General features: G+C 30.8%; 1 protein-coding gene across 1 annotated transcript; it reads right to left on the bottom strand.

Annotated features, from left to right (window-relative positions):
• Positions 1-12,588: 12,588 nt before the first annotated feature.
• On the bottom strand, positions 12,589-22,405 carry LOC129880776 (tRNA threonylcarbamoyladenosine dehydratase). Its single transcript, XM_055954968.1, has 12 exons — positions 22,120-22,405; positions 20,928-20,971; positions 20,761-20,839; positions 19,898-20,045; positions 18,306-18,518; positions 17,378-17,512; positions 16,648-16,782; positions 16,235-16,450; positions 15,312-15,436; positions 14,515-14,572; positions 14,129-14,295; positions 12,589-14,026 (listed from the first exon to the last, which is right to left on the bottom strand). The coding sequence occupies exons 1-11, from the start codon at positions 22,230-22,232 to the stop codon at positions 14,185-14,187; spliced, it is 1,377 nt and encodes a 458-aa protein (XP_055810943.1). The 5' UTR covers positions 22,233-22,405; the 3' UTR covers positions 12,589-14,026; positions 14,129-14,184.
• Positions 22,406-24,240: the final 1,835 nt, after the last annotated feature.

Raw genomic sequence — 24,240 nt, 5'->3', positions numbered from 1 at the left:
CCAAAAAAGTGTACATTATATAAATTTGTTATATGTCTTTAAAATTCGATTCATTTTCATTTCAATGTGAAATTCATCTAGCATGTTATATGCATTTTTTCTTCAAAAGTTTGTCAGTCTAGAAGTCAGTTAATCATTTTTTTTATCAACACTTATTGATCCGTCCTCCATCATGAGTGTCACATACTAATTTATTTTAAGAAAAAGGTTCAAATATGTCATCGAACTTTGAGAAAAGGCTCATCTATGTCATCCGTTAAAAAATTGGCTCATTTTTGTCATTTTCGTCTGAGAAAAGACTCATCCATGCCATTATTTGTAAACTAAAAATATTTTTCATTTTACAAAACTATTTTGTACACGTGGTCAATTATTATTCGGCCACGTCATTAACTAAATTATTATTTAAAATGAAAAATATTTAAATATATCATCGAACTTTGAGAAAATGCTCATCTATGTCATCTGTTAAAAGTTTGGCTCATCTATGCCATTTCAGTTAACAAATAATGGCATGGATGAGCCTTTTCTCAAACGTAAATGACATAAATGAGTCAAACTTTTAACGGATGGCATAAATAAACTTTTTCTCAAAGTTCAATGGCATATTTAAACCTTTTTCCTTTATTATAATAGATTAAACTACAATAATCCTATTTTTATATCGTTCGTGTATACAACTTAATAGAAAAAACTTACAAAGATACTTAATTGAGCACTTTTATTAGATTATGTACTAAAGTTATCCTTTGCGGTTCACCTAATCAAGAAATGGAATCTTCTAAGAACAAAATAAAAATATGGGTAATCGATTTCAACAAAAAGAACATTCATTTCTCTCAAACACACGTCTTTTGGCTGTCTTTAACTTTTTACTTTTTTATATTTTTCTTTCTTATTAAGAAAGATTAAAAAAACTATTATTATGAAGCATATGAGTGGAACTCAATCTTAAAATTATAATATAAGGTGGTGTACAGCAAAATGTCTTCTCATAAGTTCTTCTCTAAAAGTCATATTCTGTTCTCACTTCTTTCCTTTTTATTATTATTATTATTATTATTATTATTATTATTATTATTATTATTATTATTATTATTATTATTATTATTATTATGATTATTATTATTATTATTTAAAAATGAAAAATAAGTGATTTTTTTACGTGCTTTTAATATTTGGTAGGTAAGTAGACAAATATTTGTGGGGTTGTTGGGATTAAAATAAAATGATGCAATGCGGAAGTTAATAATTGTAAATTTTAATAAAGACGACAAATCAGACTATAAAGAAAATTATAATAAAAGAAATATAATATTTAATATGATTTGATCAAGTAATTAACTTATATATCGAAAAAACTAATATAAAAAGCATAAACAATATTAGCAGAATAATCTTCTCATAAGTAAGGCTTCTTAAATTCATTGTGGATATTATCATGTTATTATGAAAAATACTGATCTTTAATTTATAGAAGTCCAAATTATTCCTCCAAAAAAAAGGTAGATATGAAATTAGAGTCCTTTTCCACTGAGAAATCATTTTCGAAGTGAAACACAATTATCCTAAAATCCAAATAATTAGGTAATGGCAAACCCTAACAGGTCATGGGGTGAAAGAGAGGGTGAGATGAGCCCATCACCATGAAACATCACTTATGAAACATGTTTTCTCTATTTTTATCGGGGGTAAGCTGTTTTTAGAAGTTAAAATGAAGAAGACTTAAAGAATCACTAATTACTAGGATGAGTCATAGTTAAAAAAAAATAAAAAAAATATCGAAAGCTATGCGACGATAGTTACCTCAGCCTCAAAATTAGAACTCGACAGGTTCGATCAAAGTATCGATCTTTAGTTTAGATTTTGTATTTGTTTTTGTAAAAAAAATTACTAAGTATGTATGAAAATAAAATTTAAAATCCAATTTTTAACATCTGTACTGCCATTCTAAGATTTAGAAAGTCATCAAATTTAAATCTTATACCCCCACCTCTTCACAAGAGAAGTTATTTCTCTAGATAAAATATTTTAAAAACTTTTTCGACCAACAAAACACGGGAAAATAGAAAAATACTTCCGTCCCTAACAAACATATATATCCTTAGTGTTTTAATTACTCCTCCGCCGCAAAATAAATCTCATTTTAATAAAAATAATTTGTCCCAAAATAGTTAAATGACATTTTCGAAATTTAAAATAAAAATCAACATATGTTTCTAATTATATTTTTATATTTTATTTTTTTAATAATATTCATGTTTCAAGAGACATTTATCAAATAAAAATAGTTATATAAATTATATGTTAATAAATATAACTGTTATTAAGATAATATTTATTTTGGGACGGAGAGAATATCATTGTCCAATTTGTTAGATATAGTATTATTTATTGAACAATTATTTATTTATTTAGTCAATTCAATAAAGTGTTACATTAAATAGATCATTTTGTCGTATATGTGTCTTCAACTTTTATAGTAGATGATTTGGTGTATAGAGTTTGAGCTTATACACAGAAAATTAAATCATCAGTTCTTACAAGTTAAAAGTTATAGTTCACAATTGTAGATGAAATTTTGGACAAACCATCAGAAAGATTGTAGCACGAGATTAAATGTAATTTATCTTGATTATGAGAATGGTATAGTTCTAACTTCTCGTGCTAGTGCATTTTGTATGTATTGAACAGGACCGAGTAGAGATAGATGTTTTAGACTGGATGATAAAAACAAGTTCTCTCAACTATTAAATGTACTTATATTCTCAATTTTGATATAACGATTATGATCTGTATATATTAATTATCGTTTTGATTTATTAAAAGGTGAGATTCTGAGATGGGTCAATATACCTGGTAGATTGGATGATAGTAATATATATTGATGATATAATTAGTTAGTTACGTTGATGAAATCCATGTTTCAATATAAAAATTGATGATACACCTTTTTATGAGAAGCTTATAAGTTTTCATGTGCAAACTCGGCCGGTAGAATTATGAATCTGCCACATGAAATAAGTTAAGTATTGTTCTAAAGAAAATTAATCATTGAATTAAATTCATCAGTAATTTAATTTATTGATTAGTATCTGTAATCTTAACATGAGGAATTACATAAGTGTTTAATGGAGAATTTTGAAATATAAATAGAGGAGTGCAATTACGAATTTCTAGTGAAATGATTTATAATTTATTATGGTAAGAATAATTCAAATTAATTTTTGGAATTATTTTCACAATAATAAGCCTCAGTAATTAATTCAGTAGTCTCTACAATGCTCATATTTAACTAGAACTCAGAATTCTATTTTCTAAAAAATAAGAAAAAGGAACGTGTGTTTTATTCCTTGAAAGAAAAAGACCGTGGTTTTCCTCTCCTTTTTAGATTGGAAAGAAATCTCTATAAATAGGAATTCTTCTGACCTAAAATTAAAGACAAATAGTTTTTTATACGATACTTGCTCACCCAATATTGAGAGAGTTCATTTGGAATCACTATAGAAGATCGTAGAATTGAAGTCTGACTTGCTTTAAGATATTTGTTTACGCTTTAAGAGGTATTTTTTGAATTAATTTCCAACATACTTTATATGTGATATGTATTTGTGGTTATTGTTTATAATTCGTGTAAGCAGTAAGATTCTGAAATGTTTTCGGTGTGTACTATTTTCCAGCACAATTCACGAGACCTAATTCAAATAGTGGGACCTTGTGCTGCAATCACATGGTTTGGATTCAAGTTTTTGAAACATGTTGGTGCACATAATTTGGCACTAAATTATATAGTCTATAATAATAATAATTTATTAGTAGTAGTAGTAGTATAGTACATAATAGAAAATTAAAAAGTAGTTACACATGGTCCATTCTCGGTAGTTTGGTCATTCACAGACAATATCATCATTTGCCATTCCTTGTTTTAGACTTTTTAAAGTAGCAAATCTAACATCATGTGTGGAATTTTAATTTAAATAATTAGTGGACATAAAAACCTCTAGACTCTAGAATGATCTATTTGTTATAATATTTCTTAAATAAAGATGAAGCTTATATAACTCTTCTTCAATATTAATGATCTCTCTGTCTTATTTTATGTGGAGATATATTATTAATGAAATTAAATATTTTTATGCTGTGATTTCTCAAATTCTATTTCACATAAATAAAAGATTTGAATAGTTACGAACTTTATCAGGTGCTAACTAGCTTGTAGCTAACATAATTTATCATTAATTTATCACTAAATAGGATTAAGGATGAATTTTGTTACCTACAAATAAAAATTTTCTTTTGCTCATTCTAGTTTTAAGTGGTGCTTTTTATATTTTGAAAATTAAGAGGTCGTTTGGTTGGGAACAAGTTATCCAATATTAATTAATCTGAGATTAGCTATTTTGCGATAACTTATCCCATCATGATTATGGAATAACTTATCCCATCAATATGGTATAAATGGTGGGATAAGTTATCCCAAATTTGACAATCAAACAATACATCAAAATTTTACTCCTGAACTATTTTTTTATTGTAGAACTATTTATTTTTATCCCTTATCCCAAACGACCCCTGACTGTATTAACTTATACATTTTTATGTAATTTTTTGTTGGATTTCTTTGCAGGAATAACACATTTAATATATAACTTTTGTATTAAAAAATATTGAAAAAAATCTAAATTTGAATTCACGCTAAAAATTAAGTGTCTCGCCCCTTATATCGACCCTTTTACATAAATTTGAAGAGCGTGATTACCTGATTGATTATGATGTATTATCAAGTATCAATCAATTAATCAATTACGTCTCAATTTCACATTAATTAGAGTAAGCTCATCCTTAACTTATTGTATTGATTTGTTTCCACATAATTAAATCGTAATCTTATTGCTTTAAGAAAATCTTCATATATTAGTAAAATTAAGCAGTGTATAATTAAGCAGTGTATGTCATCCTCATGCTCTAGACTAGCTCGTTAATGAGTTTATTTTAAATGCTTTAATTAAGATAATCTTGAGATCAATAAAATTAAATAGTGTTTATACGTTACACCCAAACTCTAGAATAGCTCGTTAATTTATAAGTTCACTATTAATTTTGACCTTACTTATTGTACACAAAAAAAAAAATTAAAATTAGCTAGATAAGAAAAAAGAAACACGAGTCAGAGAAATCATACTCGAATAGTCATTTCTGAAATAGTAACAAAAGGTTCCTCCCAATAAAATTTCGTAACTATTTACTACATCAACTTAATCTTGATGATGGTTTTTTTTTGGGCCGATGATGTTTGATATTTATACTGAAATTCAATTAAATTTAAGTTTGTATATTGTAAAGTGCATTTCTTAGGATAATATTCTAACAAAAAAAAATTATTCTCAAGAATTCAAATTTGAAATCTAATTTGATATGATTAAGAGTAAAGAAATTCCACCGATGTCGAAAAGTACTTTGAGTGAATTTAATAGACACCAATCATCATTATCGAACTTCACTTCGTGCAGCTATATTTGAATTTTCTTTTCCTTCCTTTTCTATTAATAGGGGTGTGCATCAATCGATTCAGTTCAATTTTATATATTATCGGTTTGGTTTATCAATTTTTGATTTTAAAATATGTTAAATCAATAACAAATCAATAAGATATTTTTTATCGGTTTTCGGTTTATCGATTTTGATTTTTAACGGTTCGGTTTTTAGTTTAACCAATAAAAAGATGCTCATAAAATAATTATATGACTCCTCCAATAATTTGACCCGACAAGACAATAATATAATTTTATGGAATACTCATAAAATAGAAACAATAGTGACTAGCATGAAAAGAACTCTTCAAGTGTAACACAAATAAAAGAACTAAGACAATAAGATATTGATATTAATATTTAATATTTATTTAGGGATAAAGTAGTAAATTACTATTGTCTTAATGGGTTATCGGTTTACTCAATAACTCAATATTAAAAACCAATATCGAACCAATAACCCAATAATTTTTTTTATAAAATCATTAAAAACCCAATAATAATAATCCAATAACATTTTTTTCGATTTAATTTATTGGTCAATTCGATTTTTACACACCCCTATATATCACTATATATCATAGGATTAAAGGGAAAATTCTGAATATCTTATGCCTACATATTGAATATAAAGGATCAAAAATTCTCAAATGGTTCAAAATCCTAGTGATGTTATTTTCTTTTTAGTCGGCTAAATAGAAAAAGAATAATACAATACTTTTGGGGGGGGGGGGGGGAAGTTATATAAAATAGACCCAGTTGTGAAACTATTTATCTAAATTGGATTCAATCCGAACTATTTACCCTTAATAGAGTCATTGCGCAAATTATTTATCCTCTTACCTTACTTTCTCCCTTTTAATTTAGCGCATCACTGCTATGAAATAATCGTATGTGATACTCCATAGATATATTGATATCATATTGGTATCATATAGGATTGATCTCTTTTTTTAAGAAATAAAAATAAAAAATTAAGAGAATTATTAAATCACAATATTATTTATTAAACTCTAAATTTGTAAATATATTCTTTGTAATACTTTGTTGGTATATTGATACCATATTGGTATCATATAGGACTAAACTTAATCCTCTGTGATACTCCGTCAGTATATTGATATCCTATCGGTATCATGTGGGTGGACAGTGAAGTCAGTATGACATCAGTGCGCGAATTTTAAAATAAATTTATGTCATTTTAAAATAAAAATGAGGTATGAAAGTAATGGGACATTTAAGGGTAAATATTTTTCTTTTTTGAAATATAAGTATTATTTTCCTTTTGTATTTTAAATTAATTAACCTTTAAACTCCTCATTTTATTTTAAATGTGATGATTTGTAGTCACATAACATTTATATGTTTGTTAGAGACCAATTCTTTTTTTTTTTAAAAATGTTCTTCAACTTAGTACTCAATCAAGTATCATATTTTTTTAAAAAGCTAGATTTACAAATGGAAGTTAGCACAGGAAATGGAATTATAACTATAGAGCATAATTAGGTAAATTATAGCTAAAAAGACTTATTAAGTTTCATCTCTTTGCTATTTATGAAATTTGCTCTATCATAAATTGAGAAAAAAAAAAGTACTAATAAAATGGAAGTTGCAAAATCAATTGAAGTGTTTGCAAAGGATAAATAATTGTTCACCATCTATTTGTCACCATAGTACAAGTTATCACGAGCTTTCTTCCACTAATAATAATGTAACAATTAATTTTAAAACTCTCCAACATTTGATTCTTTTAAATGTCTTGAATTCAATGTAGGGAAACACGTGGAAATTTTTTAGCCGCCGGAGAGTGAATTTTCCTATTACCTTGGGTTCATATTATGTGGTCAATTCGATCATAAGACCATTAAAACAATGATTCAGGGTCTCAATTTTTTGGTAGCTCTCAATTTTTCTTAAAGATTGTCGATTCTTGAAATTTGGTTAATTCTTGAAAAATTGTTTTCAAAACTTCTAAATTTCCAACAATTCTCAATTAAAAAACTTCTATTCTTTTTTAAGTAAATTACATGTTCAGTCCTTCGGGATGGCTTGAAGGGTGGTCATTCATACGGATGACTTGGAATCGATCCCTCTTTAATGTCTTTTGAGTCAAGCCTGTCGCATAAGGCTTGCCTAGTGCGATTTACATCTCCTATATGGTTTACAGGCTATTACACAATGGGAGATTTACCCAGTACGAACAAAGTGCTCACCACAGAGTGCTCACCCGAAGGATAGAGGCTATGGCAGAGGTTGTAACAGCTGCGGGTTATCCTGGAGTTTCAAAAAAAAAATACATGTTCAAACATAACTTCAGATTTCAAATATCATTTTGCAGCAAACATCAAAAATTCATATTATTTTTTTAAAAAAATTAACTAAATTTATGGCTAAATGCTAGCTTCATGATCACCAGAGAATTTAGTAGAATGGATGAAATCTTTGTGTTTTAATCAAAGATCTTGAGTTTGAGTTTTAAAAATAAAAAACATCTTGATAAAAATGTTTCTCTTTTTTATAAGCTCTACAATGTACAAATTTGAATTAATCAAGAGTGAGTATCGAATATTAGTTGGTTATACAAAAAAAATGATCAAGACTTAATTGGAATTCATTATAGATGGAAAATCTTAATAATTCAGTTGATTGATTATCTAAACTATTATTGTATTTGATGAAAGATTCAATTCTTCACGTTGTATAATCTCCTCCCTGTTTTTCTTTTCCTCACCCCAATTTTATTTTATTTTTAAAAAGAAAGAATTCATCATAGATGTAGTACGAAATGTCTCATTTTTTTAAAATTATTTTTTTTGTTTGTCAAAAGATGTACATACTATCAAATTAGTTGAAGTGGCCAGATGTCACTTAATCATTTGTGGAATGATCATCAACAGTTGCAATCATTAAATTTGAAAATGAATGCATGCAACAAGCTATGGCAGGTTCATTTGTATGCATTCAATTTATTGCCTTCCTTATAGGAGACATCAATCAAATAATGCCATTATTTCTAGTCGTTTGAATATTAGATCCCAAATCTAACCAAGTTGACTAGTTTTGACCGGTAAGTGATGATGAATTTAGAATTTTAACGATTTTATAATGTAAGAAGAGTTAATTTTATTTCTCGAACGATTTGAGTAATGGAAAAATTATAATTGGGTCCTGCAGAAGTAGACCCTAGTGATTTGGGGAGTGCACCACAACCTAATGAACCAAGGAAGTCGGAGGGTGTCATTTGCCTCACACTTGAGGAAAAAAAGAAAATATGGATGAATTAAAAAAAAAGTATATTCGATATCTTATATATATTGAGAATATATGTGATGAAGACAAAATTGGTGCATTGAATCAGCATCAGGAGAGAATGGAATTTAATTTCCTAATAAATCCCATCTAATTTTGGGTTGCATATCATTAATTACTGCCAAAGAAAGCAACTGCAAGAAATATTTTAACAATAAAATCTTGGAAGTTATTCATGTGCTATCAACAATTAATTTTGATCCTGAGAATATATACTACTGCTATATTATAATATAGTAAATGTTTTAGACAAAGTCACAGAATGCTTGTGGTATTGTCTAACAATTTCATACAATATTATATAATAAGAAGAAAATATTTTTTAATTACATCTTTTTATCTAGGTTCAATGAACAATATTCTCAAAAAATTCTTGTCTATTGTAGGGACCCTATAATATCTAGGGAAGCACATAGTGAGAAATATTTAGTGTGGATGTCATAGATTTTAAGGTAATATTCTTATGATTCTTGTCATATTTGATGTTGGATTCCCAAAATAAATAAAACATAATTACACAATGCTTTTGTCTTTATTGTGCTACATTACAAAGAGTTAGAAGTTGAAAACCTAATTAAGGTGAAGTATCAAAGAGACATTAGTTAGTGCTCGAGCGATTGAATTTTTTTTATTTTTAGTTAAAAATTTTGGGTTTGAGTTTTGAATTTAAAAAAATCATGTGAAAGTACTCACTCTCAGAAATAAACTTTGCAATATGCGAATTAAAATTTAGGCCAGTCTGATAGTCTCAATGTGAATCCAAACACCGAAAATGAAGTATCAAAGGCTATTTGTAGAACATCAAATTTGTATTCTCACATTTTTAAATTAAAAAATATTTCTATTATTTTCTCTTTTCTGCGACAAATGAAAATCGAGGTTGTCTGTGGTAATTACAGCAGTTCATTTTTGTCTAAAATTAATATACAGTTAGAAAGGAGAGTAAAATACGTAGCGCCTAGTATTTATATCAAATCAAATAATTTAATATTAGCTATAAACAATTAAAATGAGAATATGTATAACTTAGTTATGGTTAAGCCATAAATATGTATACGAAAGACAAGTATCTTGAATCCATTGGTTTTGGTTTTAACATTGCGTGCAGATAAGTTATTTTCATTTTCATGACAAAAAAAAACGTTATTTTCATTTTAATTCATAGTACTTACTAAGATTAAATTATTTAATTAATATAAATATTTAAATAATTTTAATCACTTTGGACCACATTTATAATTACTTTCTATCAACCCATTCTCATATTAATATATTAATAAATGTATTTTATGCAATGCTTATCCTTCTACTTCAAGAGGGCCCTCATTGGGGATGGGGTTTTGAGTATGTTCGATTAATGAATTTCATTGAATCGTACAGATACTAAAATATGGTGTGAGAAAAATATCATAAAACTCTCTATAATAGATAACTCATATGAAATATAGTAAATATCGTAAACGCATGTAGAAGTTACAAACCAGAGGATATATAACTTTTGATTTTAGAAGATATGACGCAAAAAATTATTGAATTTATTGTCTTTTATATTCGATCCGTACGATAATCGAAACATCGATCATGAGTAGACAATTCCGAAAGAAATTGTTAGAGGAAGTCGTCGGCAAGGTTCTCAATATGATGATTGTTTTCCGCATCGAATTAGTGAAGATAGACAATTTAATTTGAAGCATTTGAACGAAAAAGATGTGCAGATGTATTAGATATTATAATATATTACACATTGTTCTAAAAGAATTCATTTTGTGCTCTCTTTATATTTAATATTTATTTTGTTTAAAGTTTCCTCAACAATTATTAATATCTTATTTTGTTGAGCATTGTCTGGTCATTCCAATGTTCTTTATACTCCGTATTACAATTTCATTTAGTTGAACTGATTGGTCTTCAAATGAACTGGTCTTTAATTTTTGCCACTTCAAGTGAACTAATATTTAATTTTTGCCTTTTTGGGATTTGAACTTATGTATAACAAGGCATAAGTTCTTTAACACTCTGATAGAATGGTGGTTTCTCATGATTTCATAATGTATGGTATAATACTATGTTTGGATAAACTGTATGATTTGCTATTGTTTAATGATAATTTTATTGTTTGGTTTGACTATATGATACTATTTCGTAACTGATAAATTTATGAAAATTGTTGCGGAGGAGAATGAGTAATACGACAGTGAACAAAGAAGTTACATGCCAAACACGCTCAAGGTTTCAACGAAAACAGACCAGAAAAAAGATATTGCCCAAAGACCAATAGAATTTGTTGTGATTTCCACATGAAGTCATTGTAGCATCACCATGAAGAAATTTTACCTGATACAAAGTCGAGCGCTAATAGATTCAAAATTGTTGCGGAGGAGAATGAGTAATACGAGTATACGACAGTGAAAGTAGTAAATATATCAAGGTAATGTTTAATAAAGAATAAAGGTTAAATTAGAATTATTTAAAATCAAAAATATAATTGAAAAAAAATTAAGTAAACAATGAGATACCACCAACTTGGTGGTTTCAAAAATTGAGGGTTTTCATGGTTACAAAACCATGAAATCAAACCATACCACAAAAAATCATCATCCAAACAAGCTGTAAGAGTGCATGGCATAACTTATAGTATATTATGATTCGAAACTATATACTTATGTCCCAAGAAAAAGATCAAATCTTTTATGACTCTTCTAATCCATAAAATCTTGCTAATGCTAACCATTGCATCTCTGAGTTTATATGAAATATCTTGTTCTCTTTTCATAATTGTTCCATCATCATTTTCATGAGAAGGATATTTTAGATAACAACTTGACACTTGTGTTGACAATTGAACTAGAAAAGTTCATGAATAGCTTATGCTTTTCGAAATGAAGTTGCTTTAATAATGCAGTTCTCATGTTTTTTTCTTTTCTTTGAGGGGTAGGGGTCTCCCACCAGATTTTTGGTACCCGATTTGGGGTCAAATAATCCAGTTTTATGTAGGGCCAATTAACACAAGAAGCAATCTAAACCAGATTGTTTCTCCATTTCGAGACTCAAACTCGAGACCTCTTTGGTCAAAATGATTGAGACAACCAAAAAGTTGAAAGGACTGACAGTTTTCACTCATAAATTTGTATACAACAATCACATGTTGTTGCCAAAACCCTTTTTCCATTCCGGACCTCAAATTCGAGACCTCTTAAGGTCAGAATGATTGAGACAACCAGAATGACAGTTTTCACTCATAAATTTGTATACAACAATCACATGTTCTTGCCAAAAACCTTCTTCCATTCCGGAGCTCAAATCCAAGACCTCTTAGGTCAAAATAATTGAGACAGCCAAAAAGTTGAAAGGAATGACAGTTTTCACTCATAAATTTGTATGCAACAATCACATGCTCTTGCCAAAAAACCTATCTAAAGCTATCACATAAACATTATAAAACAAGGTAGAGTCCCTAAGATATTTGTCCTAAATAACAAATAGGCAATAGTACTTTATTGTTTGACAACAATATCTCACCAACTTCCTTCCCTTGTTTGGCTTCCAGCATTGCAAGGGGTAATGTTCCACTATATAGGTGCCATCGACAGAGGGTTAAACAAGAACCAACTTAAATATTAGTATATTGAATTTAGAAAGTTATTACTAATCAGAAACTTAATTCTGCGTTCAAATTACTACATCCTACTAGGGAAGATTCATTGACATGTTCAAAACAAAGAACATATTTTAAACATAAAACATCAAATGCCTTAAAAAATTACTTCTATTGATCTTACATAAGATAATTAAGTTAGAAGTGTCTTAGCACCACACTAACCATGACAAAAACATCTTTTTGGAACAAATAAACTTCTGAGGTGAATAATATCAATCCTCAAAATGAAAGTCAATTGTAAAGAGCTGCAAGTTCTTGGTTTAGGAGATAATCACCTCAACGACACATTCCCTATGTGGTTGGGAACTCTGCCAGAGCTAGCAAGTTTTAAGCTTGAGATCAAATAAATTGCATGGATCCATTAGAACTTCAAGAATGAAAAACATGTCTCCCCAATTTCGAATCATAAATCTATCTTACAATGTCTTCTCGGGAAACTTCCCTACGAGTCTATTTCAACATTTGAAAGTCATGTCAATTGATCAAACAAGGAAGTCACTACAATATCTTTATCTTGGAGAAGGATATTACCAAAAATTGGACAACAATTCTAACCAGGTGACTGGAGCTTAAAAATGTCAAAATTTTGACTGTTTAAACCAGTATTGACCTTTTAAGTAACAAATTTGAGGGCATATTCCAAACATTATGGGAGATCTCATGGCACTTCACGTATTAATTTTATCTCATAGTGAATTGCAAGGTCATATACCATCATCACTCGAAGATTTAACCTCGACTGAGTTTCCGAGTGATGATGGTATATGACATTACATTCATTATGAGATGTATCCAACACGTGAATTACAATGAGATCTCCCATAATATTTGAAATATGCCCTCTAAATCTAGTACTTAAAAGATCAATATTGATGTAAGCAGTCAAAATTAAAACAAGTTCAAGCTCAAGTCCCTTGATTGCAACTGTTGTCCAATCTTTGGTGATTTCCTTCTCCAAGATATTTTAGTGATTTCATTGTCTGATCAATTGACTTCATGACTTTCAAATGCTGAAACAGACTCGTAGATAAGTTTTCCAAAAAGATATTGTAAGATAGATCTACAATTCAAAGTTGGGGAAACATATTTTCAATTCTTGAAGTTCTAATGGATCCATGCAATTTATTTGATCTCAAGCTTAAAACTTGCAGCTCTGGCTGAGTTCTCAACGACATGAAGAATGTGTCATTGAGGTGATTGTCTCCTAAATTAAGAACTTCCAACTCTTTAAAATTGGCCTTCATTTTGAGGATTGACATTTGGAATTGATGAAGGATATACCAAAAATAGAAGTGTTGAAATAATTCTATATCCCACATTACCATCACCCCCACTCCTCTGCAACAACAAAAAGAAATCCCTAAATAAGTTTTTGATATGGTCAAAGTGTTCAGCTACTTCCAAGTCGTTTGCTCCTTGAAGTATTCTAAATATCATCAAGAAAGAAACGAGGCTCAAAACCTTGATGATTTCCACTTCAGACAGCTTTTGAGTTTTACTTCTGCAAGTGTGTGAATTTTCAGGTTTCCTGCGAAACAAAATTGTGCTCTATTGACATCTTGGGAGTTGTAACACAAGAACTTGCTGGCAAAGGGAGCCAAGTGAAATGTTCCTATCCGAGCATAAATACCTGAAATGAATCTCTAAATCAGACTACTCTTGTAGCCGGTGGACTACGTGTGCCTCTTAAAAGCCAAACTCCAGTTCTGCTCGCTTCAGCACAGTTGTCACCCTAACAAAAAATTCTGGTTCTTCCTGCTTTATATCTTCCAGTGACCTTGACTCATGTTCGTCGGCCTTGAACCAGAGAATAGCAAAAGGAAGACTATCAAAGTTTATAATACAACAAAAAATAACAATAGTTTCATTAAACATCAAAGCACCTCCTTTGTGTATCCAGTTTCACAAGTCATTTTGTGGGATACGTAGCATAAGTTCAGAGAACTACTTCATGACATCAGCATCTTGAATGTTTGTCTACTTACACATGCAGTGAATATGAATCAAGAAACATACCTCCTTGAATCTTAGCAGGATTAGATTTGAAACTGAGGCTGACTTTGTTTTATCCCACCTAAAAGGGTGTCAAAGCAAGCAATGCACTATGAGTTGAGAGGCAAAAAGCTACAGACATCGCTAAATGTAAATAGTTATGACGACCACTTTACAAAATGATGCTTAAGAAATTCTCTGCAATGACAGAGCATCTGGAAATAAAATAGTAATCATGAATTTCATAGGGTGAAAATGGCAATCCCTTACATAATATCAAGTTAAAAATAGCAACTTCAAACAAACAATTAGCAATTAATATGCATACACTTGCATGGATGAGTGGATAACATTAGTGGAACATATTTTGTGTGGTCCACTTGACCAATATACATCTTGTATTCAGTATTTCCCATTTTTAGTTGAGTGAAAAATCTTTATTAGTTACTCGTGAAACAAAAAGAAGATATAGTATGTGACAATCTTATATTAGACTAATTGTTTTCAGCACATTAATAAAAGAAATTGACATATTATATCCTCCATAATCATGAATATCATATTTCACAAAAACGAAATAGTGACTAGGCATATAGATGATTGGATGTCTTTTTTACAGAAACATAAGTGTTTCTACTTTCTACTTCTGGTATACTAGTATATGGGGTTTCATTACCCCAAATTACCAATAAATATTACATTATCAAAGGAAAAAATATTATGAGGCCATCTGTCATAGTTAAAAAGATCTCGTGTTTTCCTATCTCAGGAAATGAAGTAAATACATCTGCATTGCATCATATTAGGCTTAGCATCCATACCTCACAAGCATCAACTCATTCACTGAACGCCACATTGCTCGCCCTACATCTTTAATAGAGAGGTCCCTTGCACTTCTCCCATGCCACAACTCTTTGGCAATGTACACAACTTCTTCAACATCTACCTTTAAGAGTGAGAAAACAGGGATGAAAATGTGTTTCACAATGCTGACTAACAAAAACTGAAATAGCATGCAAAAGAAAAATTGAAAAAATGAATATTTTTATTTTACTGATCAAAAACTACTAAGAGGAACTCAGTATATTCAGATCTTCCATCCAACTATTGATCAGCTATCATCATTAAGGTCAGCAGTGGCGCTTAAGGACAACTAGCATGCCTAATCCCACACCTCTACAACATGAGCCTCAATTTATTACGTGCCTAGACTCACATATAAAACGAAAGCGAGATGGAAGTATCTGCAAGCAATAAAGGAAACAAGACAAGATCAAGTGGAAGTTGAACAGAGCCACTGCTACGGGAAGCTTCAATCCACATGAGAGCTATCTTTGATATGATACTTGAATCTATAATACTTCATTTTTCTGGTCGGGCTAGAGGGGGAGCTTAAAAAAGACATGCCACTGGATTAAACATTGCATAATACGCTCTAGCATTGCCGAATCCATTGCTACGAAGAAAATAGATTAGGCATACGATGCATTACACACCATCCCGGACCCAAAAAATAAAAATTGTAGGAGAACTATAGATATTAGAACTTCACATCCTTTAACATCATGTTTTGTTTTAATGTTATCAGTCTGCAGGTTAATTCCTTTAAGATACAAATAGCAATGTTTGCTTCCACAAACAATGTCCCATAAAAATAAAAAGCAAACTATGAGAATTAGCATTGCAGCTCCTTACTTGATGACTCAAGCAAGCAAATAGAAAGTGCAAATTCAGGACTTAATACCTCCACTTGCATCGATGTGCCATATAGCAACTCTTCATGCTCAATAAGGCGTTGATGGAGGATTTCGTAGTGATCCATATCAAAATTCACCACTGGTTCCATATGGACTTGCAATCCAGCTAGTTGAGTCGCAACATAGGAAGCCATGACTTGCCCAAAAATTGCAGGTATAGTTCCCAGAACTGGAATGATGCGGACCCTAAATCCAGGCACTATCTGATATCCACATTGTAAATTTAGATAATGCTCAATGAGCAATTTTTTCAGATTAAGAGATGAATATTATGTAACATGTAGGAAAGAGTAACTTTCTTATACAGTTTAAAGTTTAGTGAAATGTAACTATTCTCATAACGTCCTTATAAATTATAGCAATTGCCAAATTTAGCAGTTCAAAAAGGTTAAATTCTTACTTGATAATCTGAAGGATTTTCTTCTTCTCCGCTTGGCCCTTTAAAGGGAAGCAGCTTTGCCTTTGGTTTCTCAAGAGAAAATACCACCGGAATGCCACCATCAATACCATGATCTTTTCTCAACCGATGTCTTACCTGCTCAATTAGTTTTCGAAGTAACTCAACTCAAAGTAAACAAGAGAAATGGATAATACTAAAAACAATATTTTCCATTTGTTATGCATGGTCCAACTGTGATTCCTGAATATTCCTAAGATTAAAAAAGTCATCAAGATTCTGTTGACATAACACAGTGGACAGCATGTAGCCCAGGTTAAAAATGCGAGATATAGTATTTTTAATGTATCGGTTTTCAAGTGAATGAAATATCAGGGTAGACTATTGTTACAAGCTTTAAAAATACATCCAATATATGGAGAAGTAGTCCCATTACGGGAGAGATTCATGTCCTCAAACATAAGAGTTGTAGAAGTATTTTGTGCTATGCAGTAAGCCAAGTGATTTCATAAGATGCTCAGTTAGCTTCAAATGTTTGGAAGATGAACTGTTCTCATCTCCAACCAAGAGAGTTTGAAGGAATCAAAGTTATCTATTATATAATCTGGTGGATAAAGGAAGTCAACGCTCCTTTCAATAAAAAATTGAATCAGTTATAGTATGTGGAGCTAAAAAATCAAAATATTCCACATGTTGCATGTATAGTGCGAAAAAGCTCCACAAAATTACTTACAGCTCGAGATAGAGGGTCATTGGTAGACTCTCTTAAGTCAGCCACGCGAATTCTTGTTGGATCAGCCCTTGCGCCAGCTCCAGTTGCAGATAAAACTTTCAAACCTCTTCGAACACATGCAGCGAGAAGTGCCACCTACAAAGTATTACATAGCAACGATTCCTAACCGAAGAAGATTCAAAAGGCATTGTATAGAACCATAACTAATTAGAAACAAGTACTAAAATAGCCATGCCCTTGATTTAATAATTCCATTGAAAGCTTAAGCATAATATGCATCACACAGTTGCTTTCTCAAATACTTACCAAGACAGAAGATAAAGAAACTAACAATGTCCATTGAAAACTGCATAAACTAATATTCATAAGTGCCAAGCTCTTCTCTATTTTTCAAAAATTCATATTGAAGACAGTGTAAAAGAAACTTATGGTTCAACGGGGATCATACGATTCAATCCAAATAAGCAATGAGATTGCTATAATTCCAAAAAAGTTCCAAATTGTTACTGGACTCAATTCGCTCTGGAAAATCATTAATAGAAAAGTTGCTCTCATAGAAGAAAGAACATTAAGATCAACCTTATTGGTTGCATACTATGTTTAAAAAAAAATAGAGAACATGGAAAGAAAAATTCATCATCCCTTTCCACAAGGGGGAAAGGGGGTGATGAAGACCAAAATTGTAGCATGTTCTAATTTAATTAAAAAACATAAGAATAAAAATCAAGGCAGCCTAGGAAATGAGGCAATAAAATTGAAAAACTGACAATTTATTCAACTCAACATGCAGGTTTCTCAAAGATCATAATAGGCCAGTAATGCTATATTGTACTTCATAAATTGTTTCCCGTTTCAGCCAAGATAAAGAAATTATTACATAAAAGGAGTAGCAGCAACAAGGAGTGAAGCAACACATAAACAAACCTACCTTTGTATCGATATTATCAATGCAATCAAGGACAAAATCAGGGTGGCCAGACAGAATTTCTTCTTCAGACGATGAATCATATAAGATAACTTTAGCATCTATATGGCACTCTGGGAAAATTGATTGGAAGTGCTTCTTGAGGCATAAGGCTTTTGAGGTACCAACATCTTCTCTTGTGGCAACAGCATGTCTATTCAATGAGGAGACCGACACCTTCAACATAATTAGCAGATATCAGATATTCAGAAACATAGAGGCAACATTTCTTTTAGGGAACTTATAGCTAAAGCAAATCATGTCCACACAATGACCCTTCAACTGCATGGAGAAGAAATAATTCATTCTTCAGACTCGTCCTTCTTTTCCATGAAGACTTCCTTTTTTCTTTTCCTTTATATATTTTCTCAATAAAGTAAAGGATTTCATTGATAACCATCCAGTGGATGCGAGCAAATACAAAATACAGCTAGTTCCCTGGGCCCAAAGACTTAATGATTTGTGATCACAAACATTACAACAGAATCTCCACAGAATAGCCTAATCACACTACTATTAGATAACACAATCTACAACTTAGCATTCAAATTTTAGTGCCTAAAATCACACTATTAGATAACACAATCTACAACTTAGCATTCAAATTTTAGTGCCTAAAATTGAAGGTTTAAATGAATAGTATTGTGATTTTCTATAGCCTTTAAAATATCAGGAGATGCCAGCTTGTACTACTCGCAATTAAGTTGAACTACAACAAAGTGGAATGTTTTTAAATATTTTTTGAGATGCCGCATCCTATTCTAAATGTAGAGGCACTTAGTATAACTAAGTACTGTATGCAATATCCCATGGATTCCAAATCTTTGTAAGTTCCTTGCATTGCAATATGCAAATTAGACATATATTCAAACATCCATATCATGTCTTAAGCCAACATGAAGAAGAGAGCAGCTTAAAGGGAGCTAAGCAAAAGATTCAATTAGATTCCACTTTCATATTACTACAACAAAAAACTGCCTTATCTCCTAATCAAGAACTATCAATAGTGCAGAACACATGTCCTTGATAGATAGCCCCCACATCAATGCCATATCCATACCATATAGATCAACTTTAGATGGGAAACAAAAAGGAAATATCTACATTAGCAGAAGGCATATTCAATCCCCCCCCCCTTCCTCCCTTTTTTCCCCTTCCTAGTCATGCACAAATGAGCAGTCTAACTTCAAGGATCAAATGATCAGGTATGGTACTATGGCACACAATTTGACTTAAATTTTTCATCATATCCAAGTCTCTAGTAGAATGTCAATAATCTATAGTTCTTGCAGTTCAATAACTATATGACACATATCTAAATTTCAGGCAAAGGAAAAGTTGAATTGAAATCTGGAATTTCATGTTTATTGACTTTGATCCTGCTTTAATGAATAAGGAATGGTGTAAAGAGGAAGGGAGCGTTGTAAAATGAAACAGGATAAGGGACAATTAAACACAATGATACGTTAGAATATTTTGTGACAATAGAATATAACTGGCGAGAGATTACAGCAGAGTATTATATAAGTGAATCGAATTGCAATTAAAGACTATACCTGATCGAAGTCCACAAGAAGTAGCCTACCAACTCCTGACCTCAGGAGCATGGATGCAGCATGACTTCCAACTCCTCCAAGACCAACTACCACAACATATGATGCAGTCACTTTCTGTTGGGCTTCAAGGCCAAAGAACTGTATATTCCTAAGAGGCCAGAAAAGAGTGCAAAAATGCAAGTGTCACCATAACCAACAGCCATTAGCGCAATGTCTCAAATGGAAACAATGTCTTGCATGGATGTATAGAGCTGTAAATGAGCTTTGTTTGTTGAAAAAGCATTCAGCTTATTTATTTATCACACGACTTGACCTCGAGCTCTCTAAGAGACTGAGATCATATATTAAACAAGTCCAACTTTGGATAAACTTGTCTTCATAAATATTTTGTTTAATAGTACCTCCGTAAATATTTACGTCAACTGAAATGCATATTTTAGTAGATCTTGTATCTTCTAGAATCAAATCTAAGGTTAAAAATAGAAAAAAGTACATTCAATTCTCAGTACCCCAATAGCTCCATTTTCCCCTACTTCGCATATCATACATACACCTAAAGAGAACCAACAACCAATAGAATGATGGTGAGGAAAAGAAAGAAAGGAAGGTTAGTTTCTCATGCTACATCATATATGATATAGAGCTTGTCTTCCTATCCTCTACACAATAGAGATATAGGTCATTTTCCAATGATATTTCACTTGACCAATCTTATTAGAGACTAGAAAACTATTCTCTATTACTGCAACTGCCATTTACTTGGCTTGGTCACAGCTAGTTTTCTTCCTTGTACTCCTTTCCTCATTAATAAAATCATCTTTCCTTCATATAATTCAAAAGAAAAAGAAAAAAATATGGCTTACCTGGTCAGTTGTTCAGAAACTACTTCATCAGTCAACGGGTTTGGAGTATCCATTCCATTATATTTGGATCCAGGAAGCCCTGAAGAGAATCAATGTTAAACCAAAGAGAACAGAAATGTTAATACTAAACAAGCATAAACTTCAAACCAAGGAGAATAGAAATGTACCATTTGATTTTACTGCCTCACTTGTATACCCTTTTCCAACACTTCTGCAAAAGAAAGTTTACAGTCATCAGATATCAACTCCTAGCTTCTTAAGTAGAAAAGAGCCAAAGCCCATGCGCAAGATAATTAAAATATGTTGAAAAGATTCTAACTTTCATCAGTTGCCGAAATCTTCTCTTTTTCTTACAGAGGTGAATCAAGTGTTAAAAAGATCCCAACTTCATCAACAATGGGGGGTTGGGAAGGGTGGGGTGTAGGCAAACCTTACCCCAACCTTTGTGGGGTAGAGAGGTTATTTCTGATAGACTCAAAAAAATATTTTTTTTCAAAAATATGTTTGAAAAATACAACACACCTAAGTGGGATATGGAGAGGGTAAAGTATACCTTATCCCTACCTCGTAGAAATAGAGAGGTTGTTTCTAATACAACTCGACTTAAAATAAAAACATTTTCAAGCAATTTGAAAAAGTAGATACAAAAATGAAAGCAAGTAACAATGAAATGATGTTAAATGAAGAGCAATATACAAAATATTAAGGAAAGAATAGTAATGATGACAAAATAATGTGATAACTGAAGCACAAAAAAAACAATTGATAACCAAAACCGTAAAACAAGAAACTACCACAATAGTGCTAATACCAATGGTAAGAAAGAAAGTCCAAGTACGACAAGCCTAACCCACAAGAGAGGGAGAGAACACTCAACTACCAACTAACTTTATACCCTAGTCCACAACCTCCAAACCCTCCTATCTAATAAAAAAGATTCTAACTTCATCAGTTTCTGAAAACTTCCTTATTTCTTACAAAAACGAATCCAGTGTTAAAAATACTCTGACCTCAACAGTTGCCGAAATATTCCCTCTTTCAAACAGAGCCGAATTCAGAATTTAAAAGATTCTAACTTGATCTGTTGCCCAAAAACACCCTCTTTCTTACACGGCGAATCCAGAATTTTAAGCCAGCACGCACACAGTACAACCGTACCCACTACTTCTTTTGAGTAACACACATCAATAATTAGTTCAAATCTACTAAATGATTTCAAATACTTCCAACACACAAACATACAACACAGTTGCAGCAAAATGTAATGGGTATGTTTGCTTTTCTATCTAATTACACATAAAAATGCTAACTTGAAAAATTGAAGAAACTAAAACTAATTTCTATGGATTTAGAAATTACTGATTGTTTATTGGCAGCGGATCGGAAAGAAGCTTGGAGATAGCAAGAGTAGCAGCAGAACCCAATAGAGCTCCAGCTCCGATGAATGTTAAAATCTTGACTTTCTCTTCCATCTTCGTTCCCGGAGCCCAGCCGCCACCTTCACTATTCTGGTGACCAAAGTTTTAGGTTAAACTAGTGAAGAAGTGAAAGGATTCGGATTTCATTTGGATAGATAAGGGAGCTGGAGATGACCGACGAAGCCCAATTGGGCCTGAAGAAATGGGTTTACTGTATATGGGTAACAAGGCAAAGGACAAATGTGAAATTTCCTCGATATATTAGTGAAAATTTCACAAATAGCTACTGTAAAAATCTTAAAAGGCCAAAATAGTTACAGTTTAGATAATTATATTTTATAACTATAGCTATAACAGTTGTTTGTATAATTCGCTGCAAATATACAAATTCGTTTGTATAAGTCGTTGACAATATACAAACATGATAAGTATATACAAATTCTGTATTTATATATTTTAGGAATTTTTCAGAACTTATACAAATCAAATGTATCAATATTATAATTATATACATGCAAGGGTAAGCATATACAAATTCTGGATTTATTCAATTAGGAAATTCTTAATTTATACAAACAAATTCTGAATTCATACAATTTGGTGCTTAATTATACAAATTCTGGATAACTATAGTTATGTATATTAATTACTGGAAAAGGCTTTCCACGAATAAAAAATGACTTAAACTGTAGCTATGTATATTAATTAACTAGTATATGTTTGTTAATTCGTGTCATTTTCCCTTTATACTAAGTTTGTGTTTTGGCCATACACTCTAAGTATTTATCTGAAATATATGGAGTTGTTATGCTTTTTGTGAAAAATATTTGAAATAATGTTTATATTAATGTACTTAAATATAGCTTTAAATTTGAAATATAATTTATAGTTAGATTTGAAATTTTCATCATTAACTGATATTTTTTAATAAAGTAAAAAATTATTCCTAAAGAATTGAATATTTTGCATGGGCTTAGAGGGTCCTAAAGTTGAACATTTTGTATGGGCTAAAAGGAGGAGGATACCAATTTGTAGATGTCTTCCTTCTCTTAATTGTCTATTACATTTAGTTTGAGAAAATGAAATTTCAACTAACAAATTTTGGCTCTTTATCAATATTTAATCTCATCCTTACGCACATCACTATCTAAAATTTAAAATAGGAAAAAGACTCAAATATGTCATCAAACTTTAAGAAAAGACTCATTTATGTCATTCGTTAAAATTTTGACTCATTATGTCATTGCCGTTTGAGAAAAATGTTCATCTATGCCATTATTTTTTAACTCCGATTTTTGCAAAACCAACAAACAACTTTTAACACTTTTTTATTTGACTTTTGAATCAAATATACTCTTTTTTGTTTTTCTTCTTCAAGAACACATGAAGAACACCAAGAACTCTAAATTTCCAACTTCTTCAATTTTTCATAAAATCACCTCAAATTTCATCCCTCAGAGCCAGACATCAAAATCCAATATCTTTTGAGTCCGAATTCAACCTAACCCAACAAGACACACTTAAAATTTCTTCAAAATTTCAAAACTTTAACCTCCTTTAATGGTAAAATTTTTGCCACAACTCCAAATTATTTGAAATTTCGAACATAGAATCAAATAATACTATGTTAAAGTTCACTATGTCTATGTTCAAAATTTCAAGTAATTTGGAGTTATGGAAAAAATTCTACCATTAAACTAGGTTAAAGTTTTGAAATTTTGAAGAAATTTTAAGTGTGTGTTGTTGGGTTAAGTTGAATTCGAGCTTAAAATATTATGAGTTTTGACAGTTCAGAGGCATGCTACTATTGAAATTTGAGGTGATTTCGTGAAAAAGTGAAGAAGTTGAAAATTTGGAGTTCTTGGTGTTTTTCGTGTATTCTTGATGTTCTTGAAGAAGAAGAAGCAAAAAGAGTATATTTGATTTAAAACTCTAATAAAAAAGTGTTAAAGTTATTTGAGTGGTTTTACAAAATTAGAGTTAAAAAATAACTCATAGATGAGTATTTTCTCAAACAATAAGGACATAAATGAGCCGAACTTTTAACGGATGACATAAATGA

This window comes from Solanum dulcamara, chromosome 2, assembly GCF_947179165.1.
Source record: "Solanum dulcamara chromosome 2, daSolDulc1.2, whole genome shotgun sequence".
In the NCBI taxonomy this organism is placed as follows: domain Eukaryota; kingdom Viridiplantae; phylum Streptophyta; class Magnoliopsida; order Solanales; family Solanaceae; genus Solanum; species Solanum dulcamara.
This window is presented reverse-complemented; position numbering and strand designations above follow the sequence as displayed.

Bases quoted from the DNA above. Each gene is read 5' to 3' on its own strand.
- LOC129880776 (XM_055954968.1), bottom strand. From the start codon at position 22,232: ATGGAAGAGAAAGTCAAGATTTTAACATTCATCGGAGCTGGAGCTCTA. The intron at 20,840-20,927 runs GTACATTTCTAT...GATTCTCTTCAG, and splicing joins TGAGGCAGTAAAATCAAATG to GGCTTCCTGGATCCAAATAT. The intron at 14,296-14,514 runs GTATGTTTCTTG...CTCTGGTTCAAG, and splicing joins TCCTGCTAAGATTCAAGGAG to GCCGACGAACATGAGTCAAG.